Consider the following 27,267-nt stretch of genomic DNA (forward strand, 5'->3'; position numbering starts at 1 on the left):
TGCAATATCAACTAAATTTGCCTGTTTATTTCTCAAAGGGCAGATAAATGCTTGTCTGTCAGAAGCGAATGTGCAAATATGAGGTTGGACACACATGGTGCTTTCACAGAATGTCTGGCAAATTGAATCATTCCTCATCTCTCTCTCTCTCGCTCTCTCTCTTTTTTTCTACATCCCTTATTTTCTGATTTGTTTCTCCCCTGAGGCAAAATTTAATTGCTCAGAGGTTGCTCTTTCAAATCTCAGGAGACTTTATTTGTGATTTCAGTTATGCTTCACTGAAGTATGAATTTTGTCTTCGATATTTCTTCCAAAATTCCTTTGGAAAAGTAAATCGAGACAAATGAGACAACTGTTGACATGCAGTAAGTAAAGTAAATAACAAGTAAATGATTCTTTAAATACAAATCATTTGTAAATAAATATATAATTTAAAATATTCTATTTTTGAGTATGTATATAGATATACTGTATATATGTGTGTGCAATATATACAGAGAGAGGATATATATTTCTAATTTAAACAGTATAATTAGTAATATAATTTTATATAACATATAGGTTTATGTGTGTAATATGTGTATTATAATATAATATTGCATTACAGTGTATATATGTCATATTTTGTAGCATTTTAAACTGTAATAACTTAATGTATAATCAAGATTATCTTCTCTAATATAAATAATGTTGGTATTATGACTCAGATACTTAGGTCTTTGAAAAACCTGATGAGAAATATTTGAGTGTATATTAAAAGATCTGAGCACAGTTTGAGATATTTGTGACCCTGGAGCACAAAACCAGTCTTAAGTCGCTGGGGTATATTTGTAGCAATAGCCAACAATACATCGTATGGGTCAAAATTATCGATTTTACTTTTATGCCAAAAATCTTTAGGATAGTAAGTAAAGATCATGTTCCATGAAGATATTTTGTACATTTCCTACCTATCCTAACAAACCATACATCAATGGAAAGCTTATTTATTCAATCTCAATTTTAAAAACTTATGACTGGTTTTGTGGTCCAGGGTCACATTTGTTGAGATCTGATCTAGAAGAGACACATGAGAGATTACTGTGGTAAGAGGGGTATTTTTATTTCAGTCAAAAAAATATAAGCAAATGTCTCAGTTTGCCCTCTATGAAAGATATCTAATTCATTTCCCCTGTAGGTCTGTATGGTGATATGAATCTATCGGCCATTAAATGCAACTACAACAAGAAATCATGCATCATTGGTTGTAAGCATGTATTGGTGTCTATTTCTGTCTCTATCTCTCCTCTATCTATCTCACCCAGTCCACCTTAAGTGCAGCTTGAGCAGGCTGTCATGTTTGTGTTGAAGCCAACAGGCACAATATATTACAGTCTAGGGCTTGCTGCTGAAAAGCCTGCTGGATCTTCCAGTGACCTGCTGTTCTTTCCTGCTTTCCTGTGTGTTTTTTTCTTCCTCTGTAGATTTAGATTAAAAACAAAGCATGTTCTTCCTTCTCCTTGTCTTTTTAGACCTCAGTAAAGAAGCCCTGTAGTTTTGAGGTACTGTTACAAGGTTGGAAGACTCGAATGGAGATAAGTTACGTGTTTGTTTTTGTAGCTTGTTGGGGGCATTTGCAGAAGGACAAAACCGGGGACAGCTGAACGTGATTCTTCGGAATTCCCTGCTCCTCCCGCTCTCCTGATCTTGTCGGACTGAGAGCCGGACAGTAACTGAGTGAGACGTCAGGGAATTCTTGGGGGAAATCCAGTCCAAGTGTGAGTGTGAGGGTATCTGTTTTTGGAAGACCCCCTCGTCGGATGCACTGACAGCCTTCTGCGGCTCGGAAAGAACAGAGCCGGGTTCCCGAGCTCGATCTGGGGCTCTGTCCCCTGGTGGAGTGGGGGGGAGCAGGAGTACTGAGGGTCAGCGCATTGGCCGTCAACCCGATAGCCAGCATCCCTCCGGTGACCATGTACCCACAGGGTAGACACCCGGTAAGTGCTACGCTTTCTCGTTCTCCCACATCCTCGACAAATGGGACAGATGAAGCGATTGGGTGTAAGAGAGACGTCTCTTCAGACTTTCAGCTGCACGTACGCATAATCATCTTCACCAAGGTGTCCTCAAGAGCCAGTTGATAGAAAGTTGTGTGGGAGGAATCAAACACAATGTGTGTCTGTATTAGTTTGTGTAATAAACCTTTCTCAACGCCCCCTCTAATAGATGGCAGTGTGTTTGGGCAAATCTAGAGTGGTTTAGATGTTATATACTGTATGTGTGTGTGTGTGTATGTGGGTGGGGTTGGATAGGGCTCACTGTGGGACGTTTATTTGTTATCTGTGACCCGTCTTTGGTTTATTGATGTTTCTAGAATCTGAAGAATCTACTGTACAGTGCAGCCTGTTTTAAGTGTGGCTCGGCGTACAAGCCTAAACTTTTAATATAGGACAGCACAAGGCATCAGATATGTTCGTGAATGAATAAAAGGTCCCTTGAGGCTGATCGCCCCATAGACCTCCATTGTAAGGGTGAATTTCACAAAAACTGTCAAGAATGTGACATCTTACCTTAAAATCGTAAGAACAATTTTAGGGAAATAGATTTGGCATAAAGTACATTTTTAGGAAAGATTTTGTATTTTGCCATGATATTTATTTTTTTCTTTCTCCTCCTGGTTTTCATGTGAACTTTTGTGTTCATCTTTAGATTAAGATTTAGAAAATGCATTTATCCTTCTCCCCCACCTTTTTAGACCTCAGCAAAGAGGCCATCATATATCTTGATCAAGGAAAGAACGGTTCTTTAAGACAGTTTTTATGAGATTCACACTTATTATCATGAAATGTCCAGAATGTGCCATATTTCCCCATAAAATCAAGTTAAAATAAGAAAATTGATTTTGCATAAGGAAAATTTCAGGACCATTTTTGCATTTAAGTCAGCTGATTTTATTATTATTTTTAGTATTAGTTATGTATTTATTTATTTAAAAAACTAAGATACAAGCATAGACTTTAGCTATATTTTGCATTAAAAACATCATTTAAGGACAGTTTTTGCATGAGAAAATTATATATATATTTTTCTGTCTTTCAATATGGTGGTAAATTATGACATTTCCTAAGTAAAGATTCACCCGTAAGTGCATAACTGTCAATAGATTTTAAAAAAAGTAACACAAGTTCTTTTTATACAGATTCATTTTTTTTTTTTTTTTTTTTACTAATATTCATATTCCTGTAACATTCTTTAAACAAATATACAATCATGTCCTGAGCTTCCCAGTCAGAGTGATCGAATGTAATTTATAACAATACAATGAACAAACTCCAAAGGACTTGTGAAATCTGCAGCCAGGTTTTATTTTTACCCTCATGGCCTGTGAAATATGACCTGGACCAGTAAATAGGTGTGAGAAAGGTCTCCGTATGTAACCAAGCACAAACATTGCCTTTTGTGCTCACACCTTTTCTTGTTTTGTAACTTTTAAAGAAATCTCTATGTTCGTGAGAATTCTGTTCTCAGAAAACACAGATCCACACATGGTTAGAACAGCTTTTTTTTATTAGCGGATCTAGTTAACCCAAGCATCACTGTTACTTTTGCTCATACTTAAATCTTAAAAATAAAATGCTTAGATTTATTTGCATCTATGGTTCCACAAAGAACATTCGACATTCATAGAAAGGTTAGCTATAGTCGAAAAATGTTCTTTAGATGATTCAAATGTTCTTCACAGTAAAGAATAATCACTGAACCCCCCCCCCCCCCCCCCCCCCCCCCCCCCCCCCCTATTTGGAACCTATAAAAAACACTTACAATTCCTTAGCAATCACATAGCAACTCCCTGGAAACCACCCTAGTATTGCATTTTCTTCAAGCAATGTAAATCTCAAAGTCTCCGCATGCTTCAGGCAATGTTTTACCAATCAGATTGGCCCATCAGTAGTTTAGTTTGACAATTCAACATCATCCCGTACAAATCAGAGATAGCCTGTTGGTGTGAAAAGATTGAGTCGGAGTCTGCAATACCTGCTTATCGAAAGGGTTAAGGCCTAATTTGCAAGGCAAACTGCATCGGGAGGACTGGTAATTGGTTCCACTGGATTTTTGTGGTTAGCGTTATCTGAAGCAGGGGGATTGGAAGGTGGAATGAGAGAAGGGTTACAGCGCTCTGTGCTTCTGAGCCAAAAACAATAGCAATAAAAAAGCTGGGCAGGGAAAGCTCAAAATCTGCTGCAGCCACACCTTCGGTTTCCGACTGTTACAGAACACAAACTTCCAAGGTTGATCAAATGCACTTAACACATGAAGATGCAGAGTCTAGACGGTAATGCTGGCGTTCTGTTAACGTTTAAGTCCACAGATGTCATGTGTGAGGTGTGAGAAATGTGAACTCTCTCTGTTGGAGGTCTGTTGGACATGACGAGCAGTTAGAGAACCTCATACAAATAAGAGGCTGTAATATGAGTGTGCGCACACGTAGCATATGAGGCATCTGTGTGTTTGCACTATCGCTAATAGTACCTTTGTTTGCACTGTGTGGATTTATGGGTGTTTTGTAGGCAGGTGCTGGTGTGTGTTGTACCAGGTTGTGAATATTTATATGGATGTGAGCTCATGGTCTAATGGTGAAGATGGTATATAGAGAAAATCATGTTCAGTGTAGCTGTATTTAGAGGTATGTATTAAAATATGTCACATTTTAAATGATTTTTGCTTGTCGAGTTGACAGGCAAGTTACTTGAATGCTGGAAAATTGTGTTAAGTGTAGTTTAAGGGTTTTTCATTACTGCCTAATTCTTTATAATCATTACTCTTCCAGTAGCAGTTCCTTTAGTAGGCACTTTTGAGGGAAAAAAAATATTTGGAAGAAATAAGTTTTTACTGCATTTACTGCCCTCAGGAGTTTTCAACAGAATGTAATAACTCAGACATATATTCCATTTCATATTTATTGAATTCTTGCTCAAATGTGTTTATTTTGACCTTTAATGATTTTTACGACTTGACGTGACAAAGTAACAGTCCTTGGTACAGTTTGTTTCGACGTGATGAAAGCACTTCAGTAATTGAGTCAGAATAAGTAACTGCTTATTCATAAGTGTTTATAAAAAGAAATGGCTAAGAAGATTCACTCATTTGGGAATCGGACTACACTTATCATACTGTATATTTTTGTTTTACTGAAAAGAACCACTGCATAAGATTCATTGTTTAGGAATCAGAATAAAACAAGGCATTCTTTATGCTAATTTAGTTTCACGAAAAAGAATTGCTAGCACTTGTTTTGGAATCAGACGACACTGCTTGCGCAGCATGTTTTAATTCATTACTAAGAATCAACCTAAATTCAGATTCATATGTTTGGAAATTGCACTCTTAAAAATAATGGTGCTTCACAATACCATAGAAGAAACATCTGAAGAAGCTTTCTGTTTCACAAAAGGTGAAAGAAGGTTCTTAAGATTATAAAAAATGTAAGAAAGAGATGGTTCTTTGTGGAAACAAAAAATGGTTCTTCTTTGGCATTGCTATGAAGAACCTTTTAAGCACCTTTATTTTTAAGAGTGTGCAGTAGATTTACTAAAACGAACCAGCTCATAAGAGTCATTTCTTAAAAAATTGGGAAACAACAAGACATTTTCAACATTTTAATTCACTTAAAAGAACCAGTTTGTTAGAGTCATGCATTTGGGAATTGGACTACACTGGTTACACTAAATGCTTTTGATTCACTAAAAATAATCAATTAATTGTTCAAGAATCAGACTACACGGGACACACATTTTGTATTATAATTCCTGGCTTGTGATATTTATTGTTTGAGTGTGTTTGATTCACTAGAAAAATCCATCTATTGGGGAAAAATTCACGTTTCTTGAACTAAAAGTCATGAAAATCATTCCATTCTGGTATAAAAAATGGCTCCCACTTTCAAACCCTTCATCATAGATGATTATAACTGCTTTGATTATTAATTAATGGCAAAGACTCGATTCTCTGTTATTTTTTTATACAAAGCATGAATTGTACCATATTCATACATGTTTTTTAGTGTGTTATTGCGTGTATGTGTGTCTGAGAGTGAATGCCAACTTTCTGTTGCACTGATGTGGTGGCCAAGTGAGAACCGTAGCCAAATTTCTGGCCACAAAATTCACATATGCTCTTTTAATGAGCTGATAGTTTGAGCTGGTATGCTCTCCTTTGCTCATTTCTATTCACAGCTGTATTGTTTTAATGAATCTTTTTATTCTGGCCACATTTGGATGTTAAATTTGGTTGCAGAATTCATATCGTCACACTGTTTTATTATCACTCTTTCGTGTTGGTCGGAAACACATGAGGACCTTCTTTCTTTCTTCCGTTAGGCTCAAACTATTGCTGATTTACTCTGTAAAGCATAAAAGCAGTTTTCTCTGCCTGCCAATCCACAGTTCCTAATCCAGTATTGGATGGCGATGGCTTTTGCTCGGCCTCACAAAGCAAGCTACACCAGAGCCGCATTGTCAGTAAGTCGCCAAGATAGTCCGAGCAGTCACCCGACATCCCAGCATTCAGTGGGGTTTTAGATTGAGTAAAAGCCTCAGAAATGATGGATGGATGAAGTGAAAGGACTTTCTCTCAGACTGTTTAATGAGGGTGTGACATCCAGTTCAAGGTGTACCTGCTAAACTCAAGCACCTCAAACCAGTTGTATCTTAGGAGTTTTTGGAGACAAGGTCTTGCAGTACTGGGCAGGAAGGAATGCTGGGTTTTTAGAGAGCGAGATCACACACACACACTCACACATTCGCCCAGATCCCCCTGAGATCACACTGACACTTCTCTTCCTCCCACTCTCTGGTGATCCTCATCTATTCATGCTCCTTTTTGCATGAAATATTTCATCAGTGGATTATTATTTCATGGATGTCTCTATCCCAGCCTGTCTGCGAAGATGCGAGGGGAAAACAGCTCCGCAGACTCCTCGGAAGCTGACGGCGCTCCTCTTTAGACTTCTCTCTCTCTCTTCTCCTTCAAGCCGATTTAAGTCACTGCGTCCAAAATAGCAACTCCAGCAGTGATATATGAGATGATCAGAGTGGGCGATTGGGAGAGATTTAATTTCCCACCATTGTTATGGGATCTGCTCGTCTCTCTCTCCCCCTTTGACCTCCCTCAGAAGATAATCTCCAGTAATTCTAGGCTAGCCTGCTGCAGCTCGTCTAAATTGTGATTGACTAGCCGCTGTCCCACATGGCTCGCTGTCTGCCTCGTCCCCCTCCGTCCAGATTAACTGGATCAGTTTTGGATTTCAGGATTCCCCCTCCTTCTGTCTGACACACACTGTGGTGTCTAAACAGACGCTCTTACTCAGGTTTCCTCCTTGTTTATTTGCATGTGTGAGTTTTGCACACATGCTTGTACTGTATGTTGCAGTGCCCTTCGTTTTAACACAGTCTAAACAAATATTTTTTCTAAACCCATCTAAAGCAATAAAAGATGCTTGATTATATGCAGTGCTAATTACTTTTGCTTATACTTGACATTAACATTAGCCGTGTTTCCATTACCCTGCAAATTGAAATGTAAATACGTCAATTTCGCAAAAACTCCCATATATCGCAAAAATGTTTTTACGCTCGCATGAGGTGTTTTTTCAGGCAATTCGAAAAAGGAATATTTCACAAAACTGCAATGGAAACAGTTTTTCCGCATTTACAGGTCACTTGGTGTACATAAGTCACATGATCGTTCTTTAATGTTCTATAACCTCCAAGAAATACTTTGTAGGTGACCACTCTCAAGTATAAAGGGCTTTCCTTGCCATTAATGCATGGATAACCCCTTATTTATACTGTAAACATCTGCGACACATTACGGCTGCGACACGACCACCAGAGCTGATCGCGGCCACTCTAGTTAATGCTTATTTATACCAACCATGCTGTGGCACATCCCAGAAGTGGCCCTCTGCACTTCTTCGCAAAAAAAAACACACCTACGTCTCCTTTGATTAAAAATAATGGCTAGTGCAGTGGCTGCAAAATACGTAAACCTACCAATGTCACTATGACTTATCGTGTTAAAATTATTTTAGTCGCATAACACAGGTTAATGGAAACAGTTTTGCGCAAATCTGTAATGGAAACCCGGCTATTGTTCAAAATCCATCCTGCACCATTTGTGCTGCAGACATGAATGATACCTCAAATGTTGCAGCTTGTTGAAGATTCTAAACTGCACAGTAACAGCCTAGAAATAGTAGTCAAAACCCTGTTAACCACCCAGAACGCCCTATCAGCCACATAACAACATCCAAGTGACTGCATAGCAAGTGACCTGGAAACCACTTACAACAACATAGAATATGTGTAGCAACACCTTGCAAACCTAGTGACCTGGAAACCTTTCACAGCAACCTAGTAATTGCATAGCAACACCCTGGCAACCTCCCACAACATCCCAGCAATAGCATAGCAAATTTCTGGCAACCCCTCACAACATCTGAGCAACTGCATAGCAATAGCAATTTACACTCTGGTAACCACTTAGAACACCCTATCAACGTTATAACAACATTCTAGCAACTGCATAGCAACGCCCTGGCAACCAGTCAGTAAGGGTTGCAAAGGGGCAGAAAATGCCAGAATTTTTGTAAACTTTCCAGGATTCTTTGGAAAATTTACCGAAATTTTTTTGTCTCTTTGCAACCCTAAAATCAATGCCATGGTAACCACTTGGAACACCCTATTAAATGCATAGCAACATCCTAGCAACTGCAACCACTCACAACATTTGAACAACTGCATAGAAATACCCTGGTAACCAGCCAAAACATTCTAGTAACCACATACCATGATTTTAACTGTACAGCAACACCCTGGCAACCACATAGTAATGCCATAGCAGCCATCCACAACACTCTGGCTACAAGATAGCAGGATTTGCACTGAAAACTGCACATTTCCTTAGAAAATGAAAAATCTAATGTTAAAGTTTGTGCTTCTAAACACATAAATGCTAGAAATGCATTGCCGAAACATATTACAAAGACTGTGAACTATGTAGTACTTAATTGCGGAGTTAGACTGTTATACAGTTTTTTTCACCATTATTGTGTTCAGGATTTTTTTGGGCGGGGCTAAAATCGTGTCTCGACTTGAAGCAGCACTGTGCAGACCAATCGGTGTGTGACATCAAAGTACATCATAAGCGTTAGTTACTACAGCCTACAGTTTGCTAGCTAGCTATGCCTTCGTCATTTAAATGCATAATACCTGGTTGCGATAATTTTCAAAACATCTTGGTCTCCAAATGTAACTTAAGCTGCTAAAGGTATCATCTATTTAGGTCGTAGAAGTATTTGACAGCTGAGAGAGACAACAGCTTTCCCTCGAGTGGGTGTGGTTTCAGCACTGCCAGTGGACATGCACCCTGCATTTGAAAGCATGAAAATACAGCTTTTTTTCAAGATTTTGATACCTTATTTTATTTACTTGGTGTTTTATCATTCAAATTTGGCTGGGTGGTTACTAACATTTTTCTGTGGTGTGACAAACTAAGAACACACATCTATTATTGCTTTACATGAACTTTAATCATGGAATTGTTCTGTGGCTACACAATATTTTGATGAGATGTTTCCTGGTTGTATATTTTTGTGTTGTTGTGTAAATGTACCATGATGCTGTAAGTTCTGGCCCTGTGTGGTGTGTGTTGCTTTCAGGACAGTTACTGTACACACACACACACACACACACACACACACACGTGTTTGAATGAATGAGGGTCAGTAGGGACATGATGACTGCCCCCCTCTATCTACACACAAACATGGCGGTGTGTGTACTGAACTCATCCAGTCAGCTGTGTGCTTGCAGCTTAATTACTCGAAAGCTCACCGAGTGTCTGACCTCCACCGTTAGCCTAATTGAAATTTAATTGAATTTCGCTTGTCTAGACTAATTAAGCTCCTGCTGAAACCGCCAATCTTCAGCCGCTCGCCGGACTCCGAGCTTCAGAGAGAAAACTAGAAGCCCGGAGGAGCGCAGGACAAAGGCGGCCATTTTAGGAAGCAGCTGACAGAATGGGAAATGTGTTTAAAAATAGCAAAGGAAAGGACTTGGGTCTTAATGAGGAGGAGAGGTAGATATGAATACAGTTGGATCAGATTAGAGCAGGCAGGCTCATACATGGGCCCATGTGAAATTTACATGTTGGGGGAAATATGTGGGTATGGTATCAACAGAATTGAAAGAACCACTCAGAAGAATCATTCAGGAATCAAACTAAACTCTTCAGCTGTTTCCCAAATTGTATACTACTTTTGATTGAAAACTGTTCTATTGTAGTATGAATGTGTGTAATGTAAGGCAAAATTTGGATGTCCTACATCTGACATGTTGTCATTTGCTAGGTTTCCATTCAAACATGAAGCAAATATTTTCAAAATTCTGAAAAAAGGGGGGAGGGGGGGCACAAGCGAATTAGGTGTGTTTCCATCAAGTTGTTTGAGCGGTGGTATTGGTAATTAAATAAAAATAATTAAAAAAAATAAACATAACGGAAAGACACCATCAGTGGAAACAGCCGATTAGTCACTTGAGTTTAATGTTTGCAACGCCAGAATTTATTCGGCAAATGCATTTCCATTTTCCATTATTCGCATTAAAGATCACTGCACAGTCCGAAATTTTCATCAGAAATTTTTGCACGTTAAAAAATAAATACGACCTCACGTTGTGTCAATCACCTTTGCACACTGCCTCCAAAAGCAAAAAAAAAAAACTCGGATCACGTTCGTTTTTTTGCGTTTTCACATCCATAGCATGCATTTTGATAGGAAAGGATGGGGAATACGAAAAAACTGAAAAATGCATGCAAAAATTTTGGACTCAATGTGCAATGACCTTAACTCTTTCCGCAAACCACCAAAACAAGTATAAAAACCTTTTTGCGACTGATTTTTTTTTTTTTCAATTCAGCATGTAGATCACTCATTTTTGATGCTATACTTAAAAATGCACATAAAAACAGGGTGATGGAAACAACAGCTACTGTCATGCGACTCTCTTAGCCATTCGCAATTCCTCTCCTATGGCCTCATGGGATAGTGAAATGTCCAATGGATGCGCATTTCTGAATCTCTTCAATAATAGTAGGTCGTCAGGGTACTTTTTGTCTACTTTCACATACTGTTTTTCATCTACTATACATAGTAGAGCAGTAGACATATTCAGACACAGGACTGTATGCTTTAGATTCACTTAAAAGAACCAGCTCTGAAGAGTCATGCGTTCAGGTTTTTTTGGTATACACTAAATTACAGATATACTGGTTGCACTGTATGGTTGATTCACTAAAAAGAACTATCCCAGAAGAGTCATTCTTTCAGGCAATTAGACTACAGTACACTGGTCAGACAGTATGTTTTTGATTCACTATGAGGAGCTGGCTCAAAAGATTCATTGCTCAACCATCGGACTACAATGGTTGAGCTGTATGATTCATGATCTGTTAGTTTCTTATTCATTTTAGTGAACTTTCTACATTACCAGTACAGTTTGTGGTTTACCAAGGAAATGCGTGTTCTGTAATTATTAATAAAGTAGAACTCAATGCGCTGGGAATGTATAGAAGTTTTGGAATGACTTCAATGTAATTTAAAATTTCTGGTACAGTTTCCATGTAATACTCATAGCTGCTTGTGTAAGTTTATTGAATCATTCTTGAGATTGGGAAGCGCATTTGAGTCTACCTAGACTTAGGGTTAAATCTTGTGAGAGCGTTTTGCAGAACGAGGGTTACCATGACCCCGTAGTGCTGCTGTTATCAAATTTTCACTCCTTCCTCACCAAAAAATGCATGTAGTGTTTGTAGTGAGGCCAAGGTCAAAGATAATGCAGTGGGAGCACTTTTTCAATTTTATTTCAATGAGTCACTTTCAGTACATTAATTTAAGCAGTCCAGTCTTCCAGCACAGACCGACGGCTGTTTACTGATTAATAAGCCATCTCTTTCTCTCTTCCTCTCTCTCTCTCTCTCTCTCTCTCTCTCTCTCTCCTCAGGTACCTCTGCAGCCTGGACAGTCATTCAAGTTCACGGTGCTGGAGACTCTGGACCGCATTAAAGAGGAGTTCCAGTTCCTTCAGGCTCAGTACCACAGGTCAGATCATATGAGCTGATTTACTCCCAGTATGTGAAACGCATTTGATTATTTATGAATCTCTTCCTACAGGCTAATAACCAGCTGGATGTGTATTGAATTAATGTCACTGTATTATACAGCACACTATACAGCAATGGGGCATCAACATTTTCATGTTATCCCTGGAAATCTTCATTCAGAATTAGTGAGAACTGACTAAAAGTGGTGATGCTGCTAGCTTAACCATTTTTCAGTGTAGCTTTTTTTTTTTTTTTTTTTTAGGCTAGGAACTATACTCTCATAACTAGTTACCTAGCTGGGGACTACTTTCAGGCGCTGCGTCATATCATACGGGAGCAAAGTTCCTTGATTATTGCACCGGAATGAGAGTATAGTTCCTAGCCATATCGACCTAGAAAATCACAACTTTTCATTTTCCGTCAGTCTTAGTGCACGATGTAACTACAGAAGAGTCAAGTTTTAAATAGGAAAAATATCGAAACTCTTCGGTCGTTTTTTTGCGCGATGCTAACGGTCTAATCAGATTCAATGATCTATGCTAAGCTAAGCTAAAAGTGCTACCTATTCTTATTTATTGAAGTGTATAGGTTTGTTATGATTAATTTAAATGAACTGATTATTCTGATTCCTTTAAGCGAGTTCAATCATTCTGATTCATTACATTTAATTTACTCATTCTCATTCACTGAAGTGTATAAGTTTGTTCTGATTCATGTAAGTAAATCAAGGTGTTTTGATTCAGTAAATCAGTTTGTTCTGATTCATTTAATTTAACTGATTCATTTTTATTAATTTAAGGGAATCAGACTCGGTTTCTGATACACTGACGAGTCATTAGCATCTTTTGTTCAATTCACATTTTTCTACTGTGTTTTTCATTCATATTTTCCTGCCATGTTTTCACAGTCTCAAACTAGAGTGTGAGAAGATGGCCAGCGAGAAGACGGAGATGCAACGCCACTATATCATGGTGAGCTTTTCAACCCTCATATCGTCAGATCTGCCTTACGCTCCAGTAAATACTGCATAAAAGCCCGTCTGTGTTTAAAAAGAGAGCTATGCGTTTGATTTCATGTTACAGGGTGTTTGGTTAACCTGAAGACACATCAGTGGGATTACGATAGGGGTTGGGGGAGATGAAAAAGTGAGAGGGAGAAGGAAGGGCGATATGCGAGAGGAGGATGGAATGATGAGAGAAAAGAGATGGAAAGAGAGAAACAAAGATCACAAGCACAGACATGTAAATAATGAGAGGGAACAAGGATTCAGTGCTTGCGGAAAGCAGATAACCCAGAAGACTATATTTAGCCTGCATGCTAGACCTGCCATGTACACTAAGGCTTGTTTTAACAGCCTTCCCCTTTATTTTCATGCATTTAGAGTTTACCACATTTCTCTGTCTGTGCTCTTTGATGACTAGACAGGACTGCGTGTTCTTCTCGTCTCTCTTTAATGAATGATTTATTTGTTGATGGGCATGAAATAGTTTTCAGAGCTCATTTGCAATGGTGCATTAGCCTTCTAGCTAACAAAAACAACAGAGACGGTGAATTGGATGACATTCAAGTGTTAAAAGCTTTGTTCGGTGCCGTGGTTCAGTGGTTGGCACACACACTCCTGATATTTTGAGCAATGCTGAAGGTCTTGTCATCTCCACTATCTATTCAATAAAGCAAAACACCCCAGGGTTATTTTAAAAACGCGTTGAGGTTGTGGCCTTGTATTAATATGTCGAGTCATGATGCAGATTCAGAAGAAGCAGATTCAAATCCGGCCTTCGACATGGCAAAATCTCATCATTCATCAGTCTTTACTTAAAATCTTTCTGCTATCTATTCAATAAAACAAGAAGCTTATGAAGACATTTAAACAAACAAAAAAAATGTTGAGCCTAATATATAGTGTACATATGGGAGATTCAGGTTCGAATCTGGCTTGCAACACACCCTGATCCCATTTCATCACTCCTTAAAAATTATCAATATAGCAAAAATAAATGCATTTATTCATTCATTCATTCATATATATTTTATATCTTTATTTCTAATTAATTTTAATTTAATTAATACTACAACTAATAATATATAACAATATTTATTAATAATGTAATAATGTAAATACATAATTAATCATATAAACAACAAGACTATGGCTAAAATATTAATCCCAGCCAACATCCATTAAAAAAAACAACAACATTTGTTTGTTCTGATTTAATTATTTATAAATATTTGTATTTTAATTAATATTAATGTCAATTCCATTTTAATTAATAATAATATTATTCAAAAATAGTTATTAATAATATAAACAAAGATATGGCTCAAAAATTTTTATTTATTGATTGATCGATCGATTGATCATAAATCTAAATTCGGCCTGCTACGTCCAGAAAGATCCCATTCCATCTTTCTCTTCCTTGCATTTCTTGTCACTATCAACTATCCAATTCAACAAAAACATATTTTAAAACTTGTCCTGTAAGCTCAATTATGTGCTAAACTATATATGCAGCTTTCAACTATATGCTAAACTGTGCCACTGATTTGGAAGACAGTGGTTCGAATCCACCTCAATAAATCATTGTCATTGACTATTAAATCCTAAATCCTGACTGTGAATTGCAGTGTGTGTGTGTGTGTGTGTGTGTGTGTGTTTGTGTCCTGATGTGCCATCATGATCTACCCTTTAAGCAGCGCCCATCTACATGGTCACTCTGTGACCGCTGTGTGTAATCCAGACCCCAAGGCAGCTGAGGATGGAAAGATGGAACAAACGAGGGGGCTAATGCACCGCTTTTGCAGTAACACCCCCGCCCCAACTCATCCATCTGATGCTCTCTGCTCGCCTCTGAACATTACTGTCACAGATTGCCCTCGCGCCAGAGAGAGAGAGAACATAAGGAGAGATCAGCAGCAAAGACGAACAAGGAGAGTGAGTGAGTGAGTGAGAGAGAGCGGTGATTGAAACGCAGCAGTAAAAAAGAAGAAAGAGGAGTGGAAGATAAAGGCCGATAGAGAAGATGAAGAGCAGAAGAACTGACAGAGTGAGAGAGACAGTATAAAGACGCAGCGGGAGACAGTAAGACGACGAAAAGATGAGAGCAGAGAAAGAAAAACACAAGAAGGAGATGAAGAGAAGGAGGAGAAGGGGAAAACCAGGAAGGCAGAAAGGATAAGACACGTTTGAAAACTATTACTCCTTAGTAAGCTAAATGTTTGAGTGCTTCCGTGTGAGTGAAAATAAGAGAGAGAAAAGACTAATGGATTGCTCCTGTTTTAAGACATTTTGAAACTTGTTGCTGCCCTGTGATGGAAAACTTCCTGATATTTCCAAACCAAACAAATCCAATTATAAAGCAAACAGCAGCAGTGCTGCAACACATTCATTTACTTGCAGGTTTAACTCGCATTTAAAGCTACGGTACACAATTTCTGCTCCAGAATTTCAGCACCAAAGGTAATTGGAAAAATCACTTTCAAAACAATTTTCAACAAACATAAAACAGAAGCATGCACGTCGCTGGCAGGTTGCTCAAATAGGGTCTTTGGACAAAAATAACTTTCTGAAATATCTTTAATTTCCTCTGTAATTTAATTTCAGTTTTACGTTTAACGCTACGGTAAAGCTACAATACACAATTTCTGCTCCATCAGTGGCACCAAAGCTGATTGTGAGAGAAAAAAATGAAAGACAAAAGAAAATTTAAATAAATTTCCAAAAAAGTAAAAAAAAAAAAAAAATCTTTAATTTACTTTCAGTTTCACTTTTAACTCTCATTTAAAGCTACAGTACACAATTTCGAAAGCTAAATGCAAAAATTATTTTCAAAACAATTTACTAAAAACGTTGTTTTTAAAACATTCATTTACACGTTTCACTTAACTTTCGTAAAGGGCCAAAACATTCTTTTCTAGCTACACAAGCTTGATTTCAATGCCGTGAGTTTCTGTTTACAGACCTTCACCTAATGTATCCATGATGATATATTGGTCAAAACAACTCCGAGGAACATTTTATTGCTCAGTTGCTCTTTTATAGCTCATGAAACCTTTGCCGTTCTCATTTTTTGTACTCAGTATCAGCTCAGATGTTTCTTGTAACTCCATGTGAGGCACTTGTTGACATGCTGTGAGAGTATAGAGCTATAAAATTAATGCACATTACATAGCTCAGATCCTTTTGATGAGATCACAGGTTTCACAATATACTTGTATTGATGATAACTATATTTAAATATCACTATCATGTTAATATTAGACACTTAATAAAACATTGTAAATAATCCAGCGTTGACACGCCAACACAGTAGGTGGCACTATTGTGTATGTACATTCCAATGCACTGCTTTTTCATTGTTTTTCTATGCAAACACACTAGCTGGAAGTTAAAAACAAGCCCCTCCAGTTAAAATAAGTTCAACTTTTAAAGCACAGGTTTAAAACCTGTTTTTTTTTTCCATTACACTGTCCCGAATCTCACGTTTTTAAATGCAAAAACCCATCTGTGAACTAGCTTATTCTAACTAGTTGCCACCCATCCTAAAATGGAAAAAAAAGTACATTGGCCACAGTAATCATGTAGTGAAAATATGGTATTGTGACAGCGCTAGTTGAGGTTTTTTTCTAAACTCTGGGAATACCAGATATGAGAGCAAATGGGAGATATTATTATAGTGTTGCTGTCATTTTTGTTTGCATTACAGTTTCAATAGTGTTCCTTTACAGAAATTTCTCATACTCCTCATAATTATTAACTAATTATTCAAGGTTTTATTGTTTGAAATTCAATTTGATAAAATGGCATTCTGCAATTTGCTTCATCTATAATTGTACTGATATGAATTGGCAGTCTATGAATCACGGCTCTGGTTTTGTGTGGCTGATAACGCACTCGCAATTTTCTCCCACATGTCAGGAAACTTGCCAGGTAACTCGTAATTCAGTCTCGGAGCCGCCAAAAGCACTGTCACTAACGACGTTCGTGGCTTTTATATAATGTCACTTTATTGTCTGGGGGAAAAAAAGGAAGTATAATGAAATAATTTATTATACGGCTCTTTCTTTGGCTTGTAACTGATTGAAATGATGAAGACCAGGAATCTCTTAATAATACACAACTTATCATGATTCTGTCATCATTTACTCACACTCATGTCGTTCCAAACCTGTATGACTGACTTTCTTCCATGGAATACATGGCATGTCTTATTATTGGGAGATACGAGGGTCTGTTGTACTTGCCATTTGAAAAAGCGTAACGGTTAACTTGGATTACATGGGGCTAATCATACAATCGCCTTTGGTCTCCTTCCCTGTGTACCATCAAACCCGCAATGTTAGCATTAGCCATTACGCTTTTTTGGCTAAAGGTTGCAGGTTTGCCTTCTAGTGGCTTTGGTTATACCTTGGAACCATAGATATTTATAGGTATTATAGGTCCTATTAACTAGTGTTTCTATGGACTGCTATAAGCCATCCGCCATATTGAAATGGTCAATGTGAATACTCAAGAGCAAGTTGCCTGTGTGTCTGCAACTGTAGTTATACGCATGTATGAATATCCACATCTGCAGCTAAACTAACACAATACAACAAGACCAAAGCATTAGCTAAAAAGACATTAAAACGTTACTATATTTTAAAAACCTGTAATACTGAGTTAGTACATATTAAAACCACCGCATTCTTACCTGTGATAGTTTATCCAATTTCTGCGGGAACTTAGATTTATGTGGTTTTTACATCTAGAGTCTGCACAATGTTTTGGCATCTTGGAAAATACATTTATTTTATTGTGAGTGATGACTCATTGACCATTCCAAGATGGTGGAGACATCTATGATTGAAACTGCAACCATGAATATGTATATATGTAGTAGACAAGCACTTGATTTTGCTGAACTAACACAATACAAGAAGACAAAGGCATTAGCCAACACAATATTGGAAAGTAACAAAAGTGTAAAAACCTGTCATATTGAGTTAATAAGCCTTCATATAAAAACACAAACACATTCTCGCCTGTGAAAATGTTTCCTATTTCTTCAGGAATTTAAATCTCAAGAGTTTTTTTTTACAACAAGAGGCTGCAGTCTTGTGGCATCTTGGGAAACTCGTTGATTTTACCTGTGAGTGACGACACATTGACCGTTCCAAGATGGCGGATGTGTGGCTGTGTCTGGAGCGGTCAAATGCATCTAAATATAGCCTGTGTACAAGTCCTCAAAGAATTCTGTTTTTAAGTTGTAATTGCGAGTCCTACGAGGATGTGAACACATTAGACAAGTCGGAACCTCATAATTACGTAAGTTCCGACATCTGTAAAATCTGACCGCTATCGTAACTGCACGCTAAATGCCTAAAGCACTTTTTCACCCTCGCAAACTTTGGTATTTCATACTGAAAATGCAAATCTATTTAGTATTTTCTTTTTTGGAGCTCATTTGACAGTACATAGGATGGCTATTTTTATCGGCCAATTCAAATTGGGCTGTTTGGTGTAAATGGGGTCATAGCCGGAGAGGACAGCCCAATGGAAATTATATCTCATCAATTTTGCCTGTCTAGTAATACTAGATCAGGACGAGCCAATCAATGTGTCTGAGCTTAGAAGATCACAGCTGTATCCAGTACAGTGGAGTGGACACACACACAATCTACAGAGATTTCAGCAAGAGCCGAATGTCCAGCGACACAGCAGGATATATGTACAAGAGACGGATGGCAAACAGCTGCCGGGTTGAACCAGGGGACACCCAGAGCATTTTGCCCCTTGTTAGACCGGTGAGGACTAATACACACACACACACACACACATCGTGGCTGCGGCAAGAGGAGAGGCTTTGTTGAACCTCCACCGCATTGAGCCCCGCTACATCCGCCACATGCCGCGCGCAATCTGCTCCAGACAACACGGACACACTCAGGGGATTACACACACAGAAACACACACACACACTCACGGTGTAGAATGAGAATGCACATAACATGATAGAGCTTATATAACAATGAGCCATGGCGAGGGAACGCATTACGAGCCAAAAGCTCGTCACAATCCCACCAATATCCAAAATAACCACACAATATAAAAAATAAATAAATAAATAAAAACACGTCACAGTGAAACTCACCCACCTTCAGATATGAGCTTAAAAACACAAGCTATGTAAACTACAACACACTTTTTTTCTTGGCTAATAATTGAAATTTGTTCTTGGCCTGCCAATTTTTTACTGGCACCGCCACAAAAAAGATACTGTAGATGTATTTCAGCTACGTAAATTAATCTAAAAAGTTTTTTTTTACCCTATATATTTTCAGTGGCCCCACCACAAAAAATATATTTTTTAGCAGCATAACTATATTTGTATCAGAAGCAGATGTATTTGTTAGCTATAAGCTATTCATTAAACTCATCAAAAAAGTTGTCTTTTAGTTTAATTAATTTAGAGATTAATTTAAGATTTTTTGCTACTAATTAAAATTTGTTCGGACCCTATCAATATTTTTTAGTGGAGATACACTAATTTTTAGTAGCATAATTATATTTGTCCCACAAACAAATGTATTTGTGATTCGTTAAAAAAGTTTCTTTAATTAAACAAATTAAAGTAAGAATTATTCACTTTTAATTTTAAATGAATCAAATTAAATGTGTTATAATTTCCAACTGTTATTGCAAATTATAAACTTTAATTTAGTTTCTTTTATTTAATTTTTTAAGATATAACTCAAAAAAGAAAACTTGCTATCAAAATAAAGAGGTAAATACATTTGCTTCTTACAGACTTATGTTAAAATTCTTCAATAAATGAATAAAATAAAATGAACTGAGTAATATAATTTATTATAGTTCAGCTATTTTGTTTTTTAAAAATAGTGGCATACAGTATATTTTACTCATTTCCAGTTTTGACCATTTATTTTATATAGCTAGATTATTTTTTCCTTTTCACTTTTTTTTTAAATTTTTTTATTTGTTGTGAGCATTTTGCCTTTATTGAATTTGATAGTGGAGAACCGTCGGAAAGTACTGGAAGAGAGGGACATGATTTGTGTCCCAGTGAGCACAGCAAATTCCCTGTTGGGTCATGTGAGTGGTCCATCAACTTGTCCAAAATTCTCTCACACTGGTCCTGGGACAAGGATGGTTCCGTAACTGTCCTTATTGTTGAGTCCTGTAATTTTATGTCTATAAATTGTAGCCGAGAAAGCCAAAAGATATTTAATGAAGCTAAAACTAAAGGACTAAAGATCTTTGAAGAGAAAATGAGCTGCAGGTATCCCGTCCTTAGACTGCTTGTCTAGCACTCTGTCATTCAACAGTTTCTTCAGGGAGACTGTAGACACAACATGCTGACTTGAAACTATTTCAGCTTAATTAAACATCTTATTTACAGGACTGTGTGTAGGTTGAGGTAATGGATTACTTGTCAGTTAAACTGATACAAACTCTCCTGTTGCCATATTAAGTACAGCTCAATTTGAGTCACGTTTGCAAAACTCAGTGACTTGATTCTAGAGTGTTCTGGGATGTTGCCAGGGTGTTTCTATATGGTTTCTAGAGTGGATACCAAACATCTAGGACATTGTTTTCCCAAACCTGTGTGTTTGGTTTTGTGTTAAGGCTGGCTAATGGAAGCATTTCCATTCAGTCGGTACCGATAAGTCGGCAAGGTAAATTAATTGGCTGATATATCATCCTATTTTTGTGTGAATTTGAATTTTCGCTCAGCATTTTCTCCCTGGATTGATTCTGCATCAAAACATGCTGAGAACTAATGTTGGTCTGAAATGATGCAGAGACCTTTTTTGGCCGTTACTGAGGTAATACGAGCGCTGCTGAATAGCCTTCTGGGCCGCCGCAGAGCTTTTTAAAACAGAACCGCTTCCAGCGGCCCTGCTGCACTATCAGCATGCAGAACCAGCAAACGTGATTTATATTTGTGTGCTTGTGTGCCAGCAGACCAGATAGATGGGGAAATAGTTCTGCTGTTATGTCACGCTTTATCTAAAATTCATTACCCCCCGGAGCGATCAATACTGGAAATGCAATAAATTTGAATACATTGCAACACGTGTCTAAAATGCTTCATTTTATAGACTCGCATTTAAACTGCCAGTCAAAAGTTTGGACACGCTTGACTGGATTTGTGGTTCTCGTGATCTTAAAATCCTTTTGGTCTGAAGGTTTTTATACAAGGCTTGAAATGAGTTTTGTAGACAAAATATGCCTATGCATGAATTTCTTGAAAAAACTAAAATCTTATTATTTTTTTAATACTATATTTTGTACTGTTCTCTGTCCACTTATAATGTTATAATTTTTACATCAAAATGCATAATTAATAAGAAGTAATAGGCTATTTTATGTCCTGTTTTGACCCCCTTCATCAGAACGCTCTGTTTGAATAGACGTGAAGGATTGTAGACTCGGAAGTAAACACCCACTGCTATGATTGGCTAATCCTTCATAGATGCATGCTGCTGTGATTTAGGTTAAAAACGCATAAATACTCAGTACATATCAGAATAAAACTAAAATTCTGAATAAAATTCATCAAATAAAAGTCTGTCGTTTGTTTTCTGCATAGACCTGAGTTTGCCTCTCTTGATATTTACACTACATGCACAAATCTGTGGGCAGGGCTAAACAGGCAGTGATGTAGAAGCAGGTGTTGATCTTCTTCTCCAGAGGCGGTGTTTAGTCACACTATTACATCATAAAGTGGCATATTCCACAAGCTGTCATTTTGGCAGACTGGCTTCAATATAAGCTATTTTTAGACTAACAAGAAAGTTCTGCGGTTTAGGACTAAAACCTATAGAGCTTTATAGACAGAGAAACAATCGCACAGCCGTCTTAAAAATTTTGTCTTTGAATTTCCGTTTTTGCAGTAGCTCTGTATATTTCTATAGCATCGCTATTGTTGAAGAGTAATTAGCTGGTGAAGTGGATTTACTTATTGTAGAGTTAACGAAATTTATCATGAGCATTATATTCTTCAATTGCGGATGTCATAACAAATGTAAGTAGACCAGGACATTTTTAATACAAACGGTTTTAATTTATAAATCCGTAAGATCGTACCATCATGCTATGGAAATACAATCCGGAAGACAGAAGACAATAAGCACAGAGTTGAAAATGGGAGGAACTACAGAAACCCAAAATGGTGTGTAACTAATAGAGCTAAAGAAGAACCAGTAGTATTAATAAAGATACTTTGCTTCGCAAGCACTAATAAAGAATGAGTAGGTAGGTGTGTCCAAACTTTGAAATATTTTACCACTCGTTAACCTCATATCGACACCTTTGGGTTTCCAGTCGCTGTCATTAGATATGATGAGACTTTAATCCTGAGATTAAACCGCAGAGAAGGTCTGATAGAAGAGAGGAGGTCAGGCACACATCACGGATGGGAAATGGGGTTTACAGAATAATAGAAGAGAAGGGCAGGGGAGAGGAGGATTAAAAAGGAAGGTCGGTAATGAGGGAGCTGATCGGGAAAGACAGAGATAAGAGGAGAGAAGAGGAAAAAGGATTTTTGAAAATCGAGCTTCACACAGAGCAGTCACCGAGTGTGTGAGCGTTATAGACAGACGGAGAAAGACAGAATAAGCGAGCAGTTGTGTCAGGTTTCATCTTCATCATTGGCATCGCTGCTCATCTGCCTGCTGAAACAGACACGCAGAAACACACGCTGACGCGTTCAAACTCTCTCTGTCTTGCTGTAGTTGCAGCGAGTCGTTAGTGTCTATCAGGCCGCTGAGGTTATAATTTGATTGATGATGATTCACTGCTGTTTAATTCATCACGGTGCTGATTGATGCTCTCACGTTTGTGTTCCCACAGTACTATGAGATGTCCTACGGACTCAACATTGAGATGCACAAACAGGTAAGACAAACCTGTTGGGCGAATTCACTGAACAGTTTTGCTTATGGTATTTTAATACTTGAAATCTTCTTTTCATCTTCTTTTCTGTTCACACAAATCAGATTATTGGGAGTGGCTGTTTATAATATATGTGTCATGCCATGATTAAAAAAATACTTCCGTTTGAATTTGTGACACAAAAGATGTGGTTTGTATCCGGTCGATTAATGTACAGTGTAATTTATCTAACTGTTCACATTTGTAACGTTGATGTGGTTTGGCTCTGGTTTTAAATGTCTAATTTCATGTCATCTGATTGTTCACATGTGTGTGACGCTTATGAATGTGGTTTGTACATGTCTGATTTCATTTGGTCTGACTGTTCACACTTGTAATACACAAGGATGCGGTTTGGGTTGAGTTTGTACAAGTCTGATTTCATGTGGTCTGAGTGTTCACACTTGTGACACAAATATGGATGTGGATTGTATTTGGGTTTGTACACATTTGATTTCATGTAATCTGACCGTTCACACTTGTAACACATGGATCCGGTTTATAAATGTCTAGTTTCATGTGGTCTGACAATTTGCTCTTGTAACACATATGGATATGGTTTGGATCTGTTTTATATAAATCTGATTTCTTGCTATCTGACCATTGGCACTCCTAACATATGTTTGAATCTGGTTTATAAATGTCTGATGTCATGTGATTTGACCGTTCACACTTGTAATCTATATGGATGTAGTTTGAATCTAGTTTATATACGTCTGAATTCATACATTTTTTGTTGTTACATAAATTAAATATTATTAAATTTGTCTTGTATTTAATATTGTACTATTGTAATATACTATTTTTGTATTAATTATGACACACTTTAAAAATAATTTCCCTAGGAATAATTGAGTAGATCATCCTCCACAACCAAGCACTCCGACTTCTAAAATGAGAAACTAGACCATGCACATTGTTCAATGCAATACCTGATTTGCATAATTCCTTTTGAGAATCGGGTACTGAAACCACATACACATGCAAGTGCAAATAAACAACACTATCAGTGGGCGCAATTCATTCTCAGTGAATTCCCCCATGTGTGTTGGGTAATGAAATGATTATAACGGGGTTTTAGGGAGGATCAGAATACTCCATGATGCTCCATAATCGCTCACACATATTCATAACATCACACAAACACATGCATTTTGGAGAGCATGAAGTGGACTTTATTTACATTCAGAAATAATAATTATATAGTAACAATTGTTAAAATAGTGAATGTAAAAATTTATTTTTATATTATGTTATATAAATCCAGACAGATTGTAATGGGTGATTTTACCCATTTTTGTAGACGGTATGCATCATGCGATCCATGAACTAACTCTGGGCGGTCTGTGAACAGCTTAGTACCTCCTTTAAGAATAGGCAGCACTTGTGTGTGTTTGTCTGTCTTTCCTTTCCTCTCACTGATTTCCCTCTAAATCAGTCTTTCCCAGCATCAGCGGCATGTGAAGAAGGGGGTAATCATACTCTCTCTCTGTGTGAGCTGGAAAACATGAATGAAGAGTGATGGAGGAAGACAGAAAGATAAAAAAAGACACTAGAAGATAGAAAGCTTTAAAATTTGTCAAAAAGTTTGGTTAAGAACCTCCCACTTAGACAGAGCAAGACTATTTTATGAACATGTGAAGCAAGCACCCTCAATTTCTGTTTTTATGTTCCGTTTAGTGGCAGTGCTTGTGGGTATGTGTCAGTGGGCGAGGCTTCAATCCTAATGCTTTCATATTCAACAAACTGATTTGTCTCCTAATAGGATTCACACATCTCTCTGTCTCCGCCCCTCCTGTAATCCTGCTTTGATCGTAGTGCTTTTAGGTTTTTCCTGTCTGTCTCTCTAGATCTCACTCCTGTCCCTGTTCCATTAAAGCACTGGATTAAGACAAGCTATGAGGGGTGGCTAGACAGAGATCTAGATGGGTCTGTGTCTGTGTGTGTGTGTGTGTGTGTGTGTGCGCGCAATAGTTTTTGTGACAAATGAGGACATAAATTTGTATAATGACATAGATATTACAAGGTGAAGGTGACTTTTCAGGACATTGACCCATGTCCCCACTTTTCAAAACGCTTATAAATCATAGAGTGAGTTTTTTGGGGGGAAAGTATAAATGCACAGTCTCCTCTGAGGGCTAAGTTTAGGTGTAGTGTAGGTGTAGGGCAATAGCACATACATCTATCTATCTATCTATCTATCTATCTATCTATCTATCTATCTATCTATCTATCTATCTATCTATCTATCTATCTATCTATCTATCTATCTATCTATCTATCTATCTATCTATCTATCTATCTATCTATCTGTCTATCTGTCTCTCTGTCTGTCTATCTATTTATCTATTGGTCTATCTGTGCGTGTGTGTGTGTGTGTGTGTTTGCGTGTATGTGGTTTTCAGCAATACTGTGAAACAGCCCCTCTAATGGCTCTGGCATTATGATTACATTCAATGCAGTGAGATGTGTGTTTGTGTGTGTGTGGGGTGGGGGGTGGGGGGGGGGGGATAGTGGACAAAAAAGAAAAAAACACATAGCAGAACCATAAAAAAGTGGAAATGTAAAGCCACACACTCGCACACACACACACACACACACACACAAACACACACACACACACACACACACATGCCTTTAAAGTGATGTCCCGGGATGCAGTTTTGGTCTTATCAGCCTGCCCTCTTTATGTCTAATGGAGCCTACCTCTCTTTTCGTCTGTCTCTTTCTCGCTCTCTCTGTTCAAACATTTAAAGGCAAATATTAAGCAATGACGCTCTAATCACTGATTGTGGTCACAGGCACAGAGGTATTCAATAAAGCCCTCATTTTCTCTTCTCCTCATCTGTCACACTGCTCTCTCTCTCTCTCTCTCTCTCTCTCTCAGTCGCTGTGTCTCTTTCGCCCCGTCTCTCTCTATCTGTGCTTGTTCTCTCTTAAATTCCCTCCTTTTCTCATTTTGGCTCGCTCTAGTGCTCGCTTTCTCCTTTTCTCTCTCTTTCTCTGGGCAGCGTGCCAGCCTCTCTTCCCCTGGCGCTCTGCCAATATCCCCCTCTCCTCCCTCCTTTCCTCTCTCTCCCTCTCTTTCTCTCTGATTGATGGCCCTTCCATTCGGAAAAGGGAAGAAAAGAAACCGAACGAGGGAGGAAAGGAGAGCAGTAAAGCACTGAAAATCAGACATGCTCACAAAGGAGGACACGAGCACACATATATGCACAAAACCCTACACTTGTGCAAAGGCTCATGGGTAATTAAATGTGCGGAGGGGGAAACACTTACAGAGGGAGATGCAGACACATTCCTGCACATGAGTACCAACAAATATAAATACACAAACTCACACTCTCCAAACAAAACAAAAAAGCCGTTTATGGGGCATCTGACAACTTCATTCACCCAAAAACTGTTTTTACACACACTCATCAGTTTAATATAAATATATTTTAATTAACACACATATATCTATTAATATAAAATTACATTAATTTTTAACATTTATATAAATGATTCTAATTATTCATGTAGATACAGACATTCTTTATTGTACTTTTTTATTTTACTATATATATATATATATATATATATATATATATATATATATATATATATATATATATATATATATATATTATCTATCTATCTATATCATGTTATTTAAATTATTATATTTTGAATATACATAGAAAAATTATATACATGAATTCTGGTTAAATATATGTGCACACACAAACAACGGGGCATCTGCACCTACTCAGGTCCTTTTGATCGAGTGACAAAGCCATTATGCTAAAAGGTTGGCACCCTGGGACTTCCTCACAAACATGCACACACATCTTGTTTTCCCTCCTCTGTTTCTTCGCTCTCTCGCTGCTCCTCAAACACACTCTGTTTCATTCCTAACCGGTTACATCACTCGCTCCCTCAACCTCATTATACACAAATGAGCTCTGTTTCACTCGCGCGCGCACTCATGCACACAATCTGCAGATGTTCAGCATCACTGCTACACTGTGTCCCAACAAAAATGCAAACAACTGAACACGCTTCCGTTCACTCGTCTGCAGTCTCATATGGCAGGAGTAACAAGTATTCTGCCAAATAATAATAATATTTCCAGCTAATACTGCTCTATGAAATATCATAACCTGATATTCATAAATTAATATCATATACACTGTACTACATGGATG

The 27,267-nt window shown here is 37.7% G+C and overlaps 1 protein-coding gene across 1 annotated transcript in view; it reads left to right on the forward strand.

The window, feature by feature from the left end:
- Positions 1-1,377: 1,377 nt before the first annotated feature.
- Positions 1,378-27,267, forward strand: part of LOC306874719 (transducin-like enhancer protein 4) — a 50,835-nt gene continuing 24,945 nt past the window's right edge. The window contains exons 1-4 of the mRNA XM_079424933.1: positions 1,378-1,976; positions 12,039-12,136; positions 13,046-13,109; positions 22,997-23,041. Of these exons, the coding sequence (XP_079281059.1) occupies positions 1,953-1,976; positions 12,039-12,136; positions 13,046-13,109; positions 22,997-23,041 (231 nt within the window). The 5' untranslated portion in view covers positions 1,378-1,952. The remainder of the gene's footprint in view (positions 1,977-12,038; positions 12,137-13,045; positions 13,110-22,996; positions 23,042-27,267) is intronic.

Source organism: Barbus barbus (genome assembly GCF_936440315.1).
Source record: "Barbus barbus genome assembly, chromosome: 9".
Classification (NCBI taxonomy): domain Eukaryota; kingdom Metazoa; phylum Chordata; class Actinopteri; order Cypriniformes; family Cyprinidae; genus Barbus; species Barbus barbus.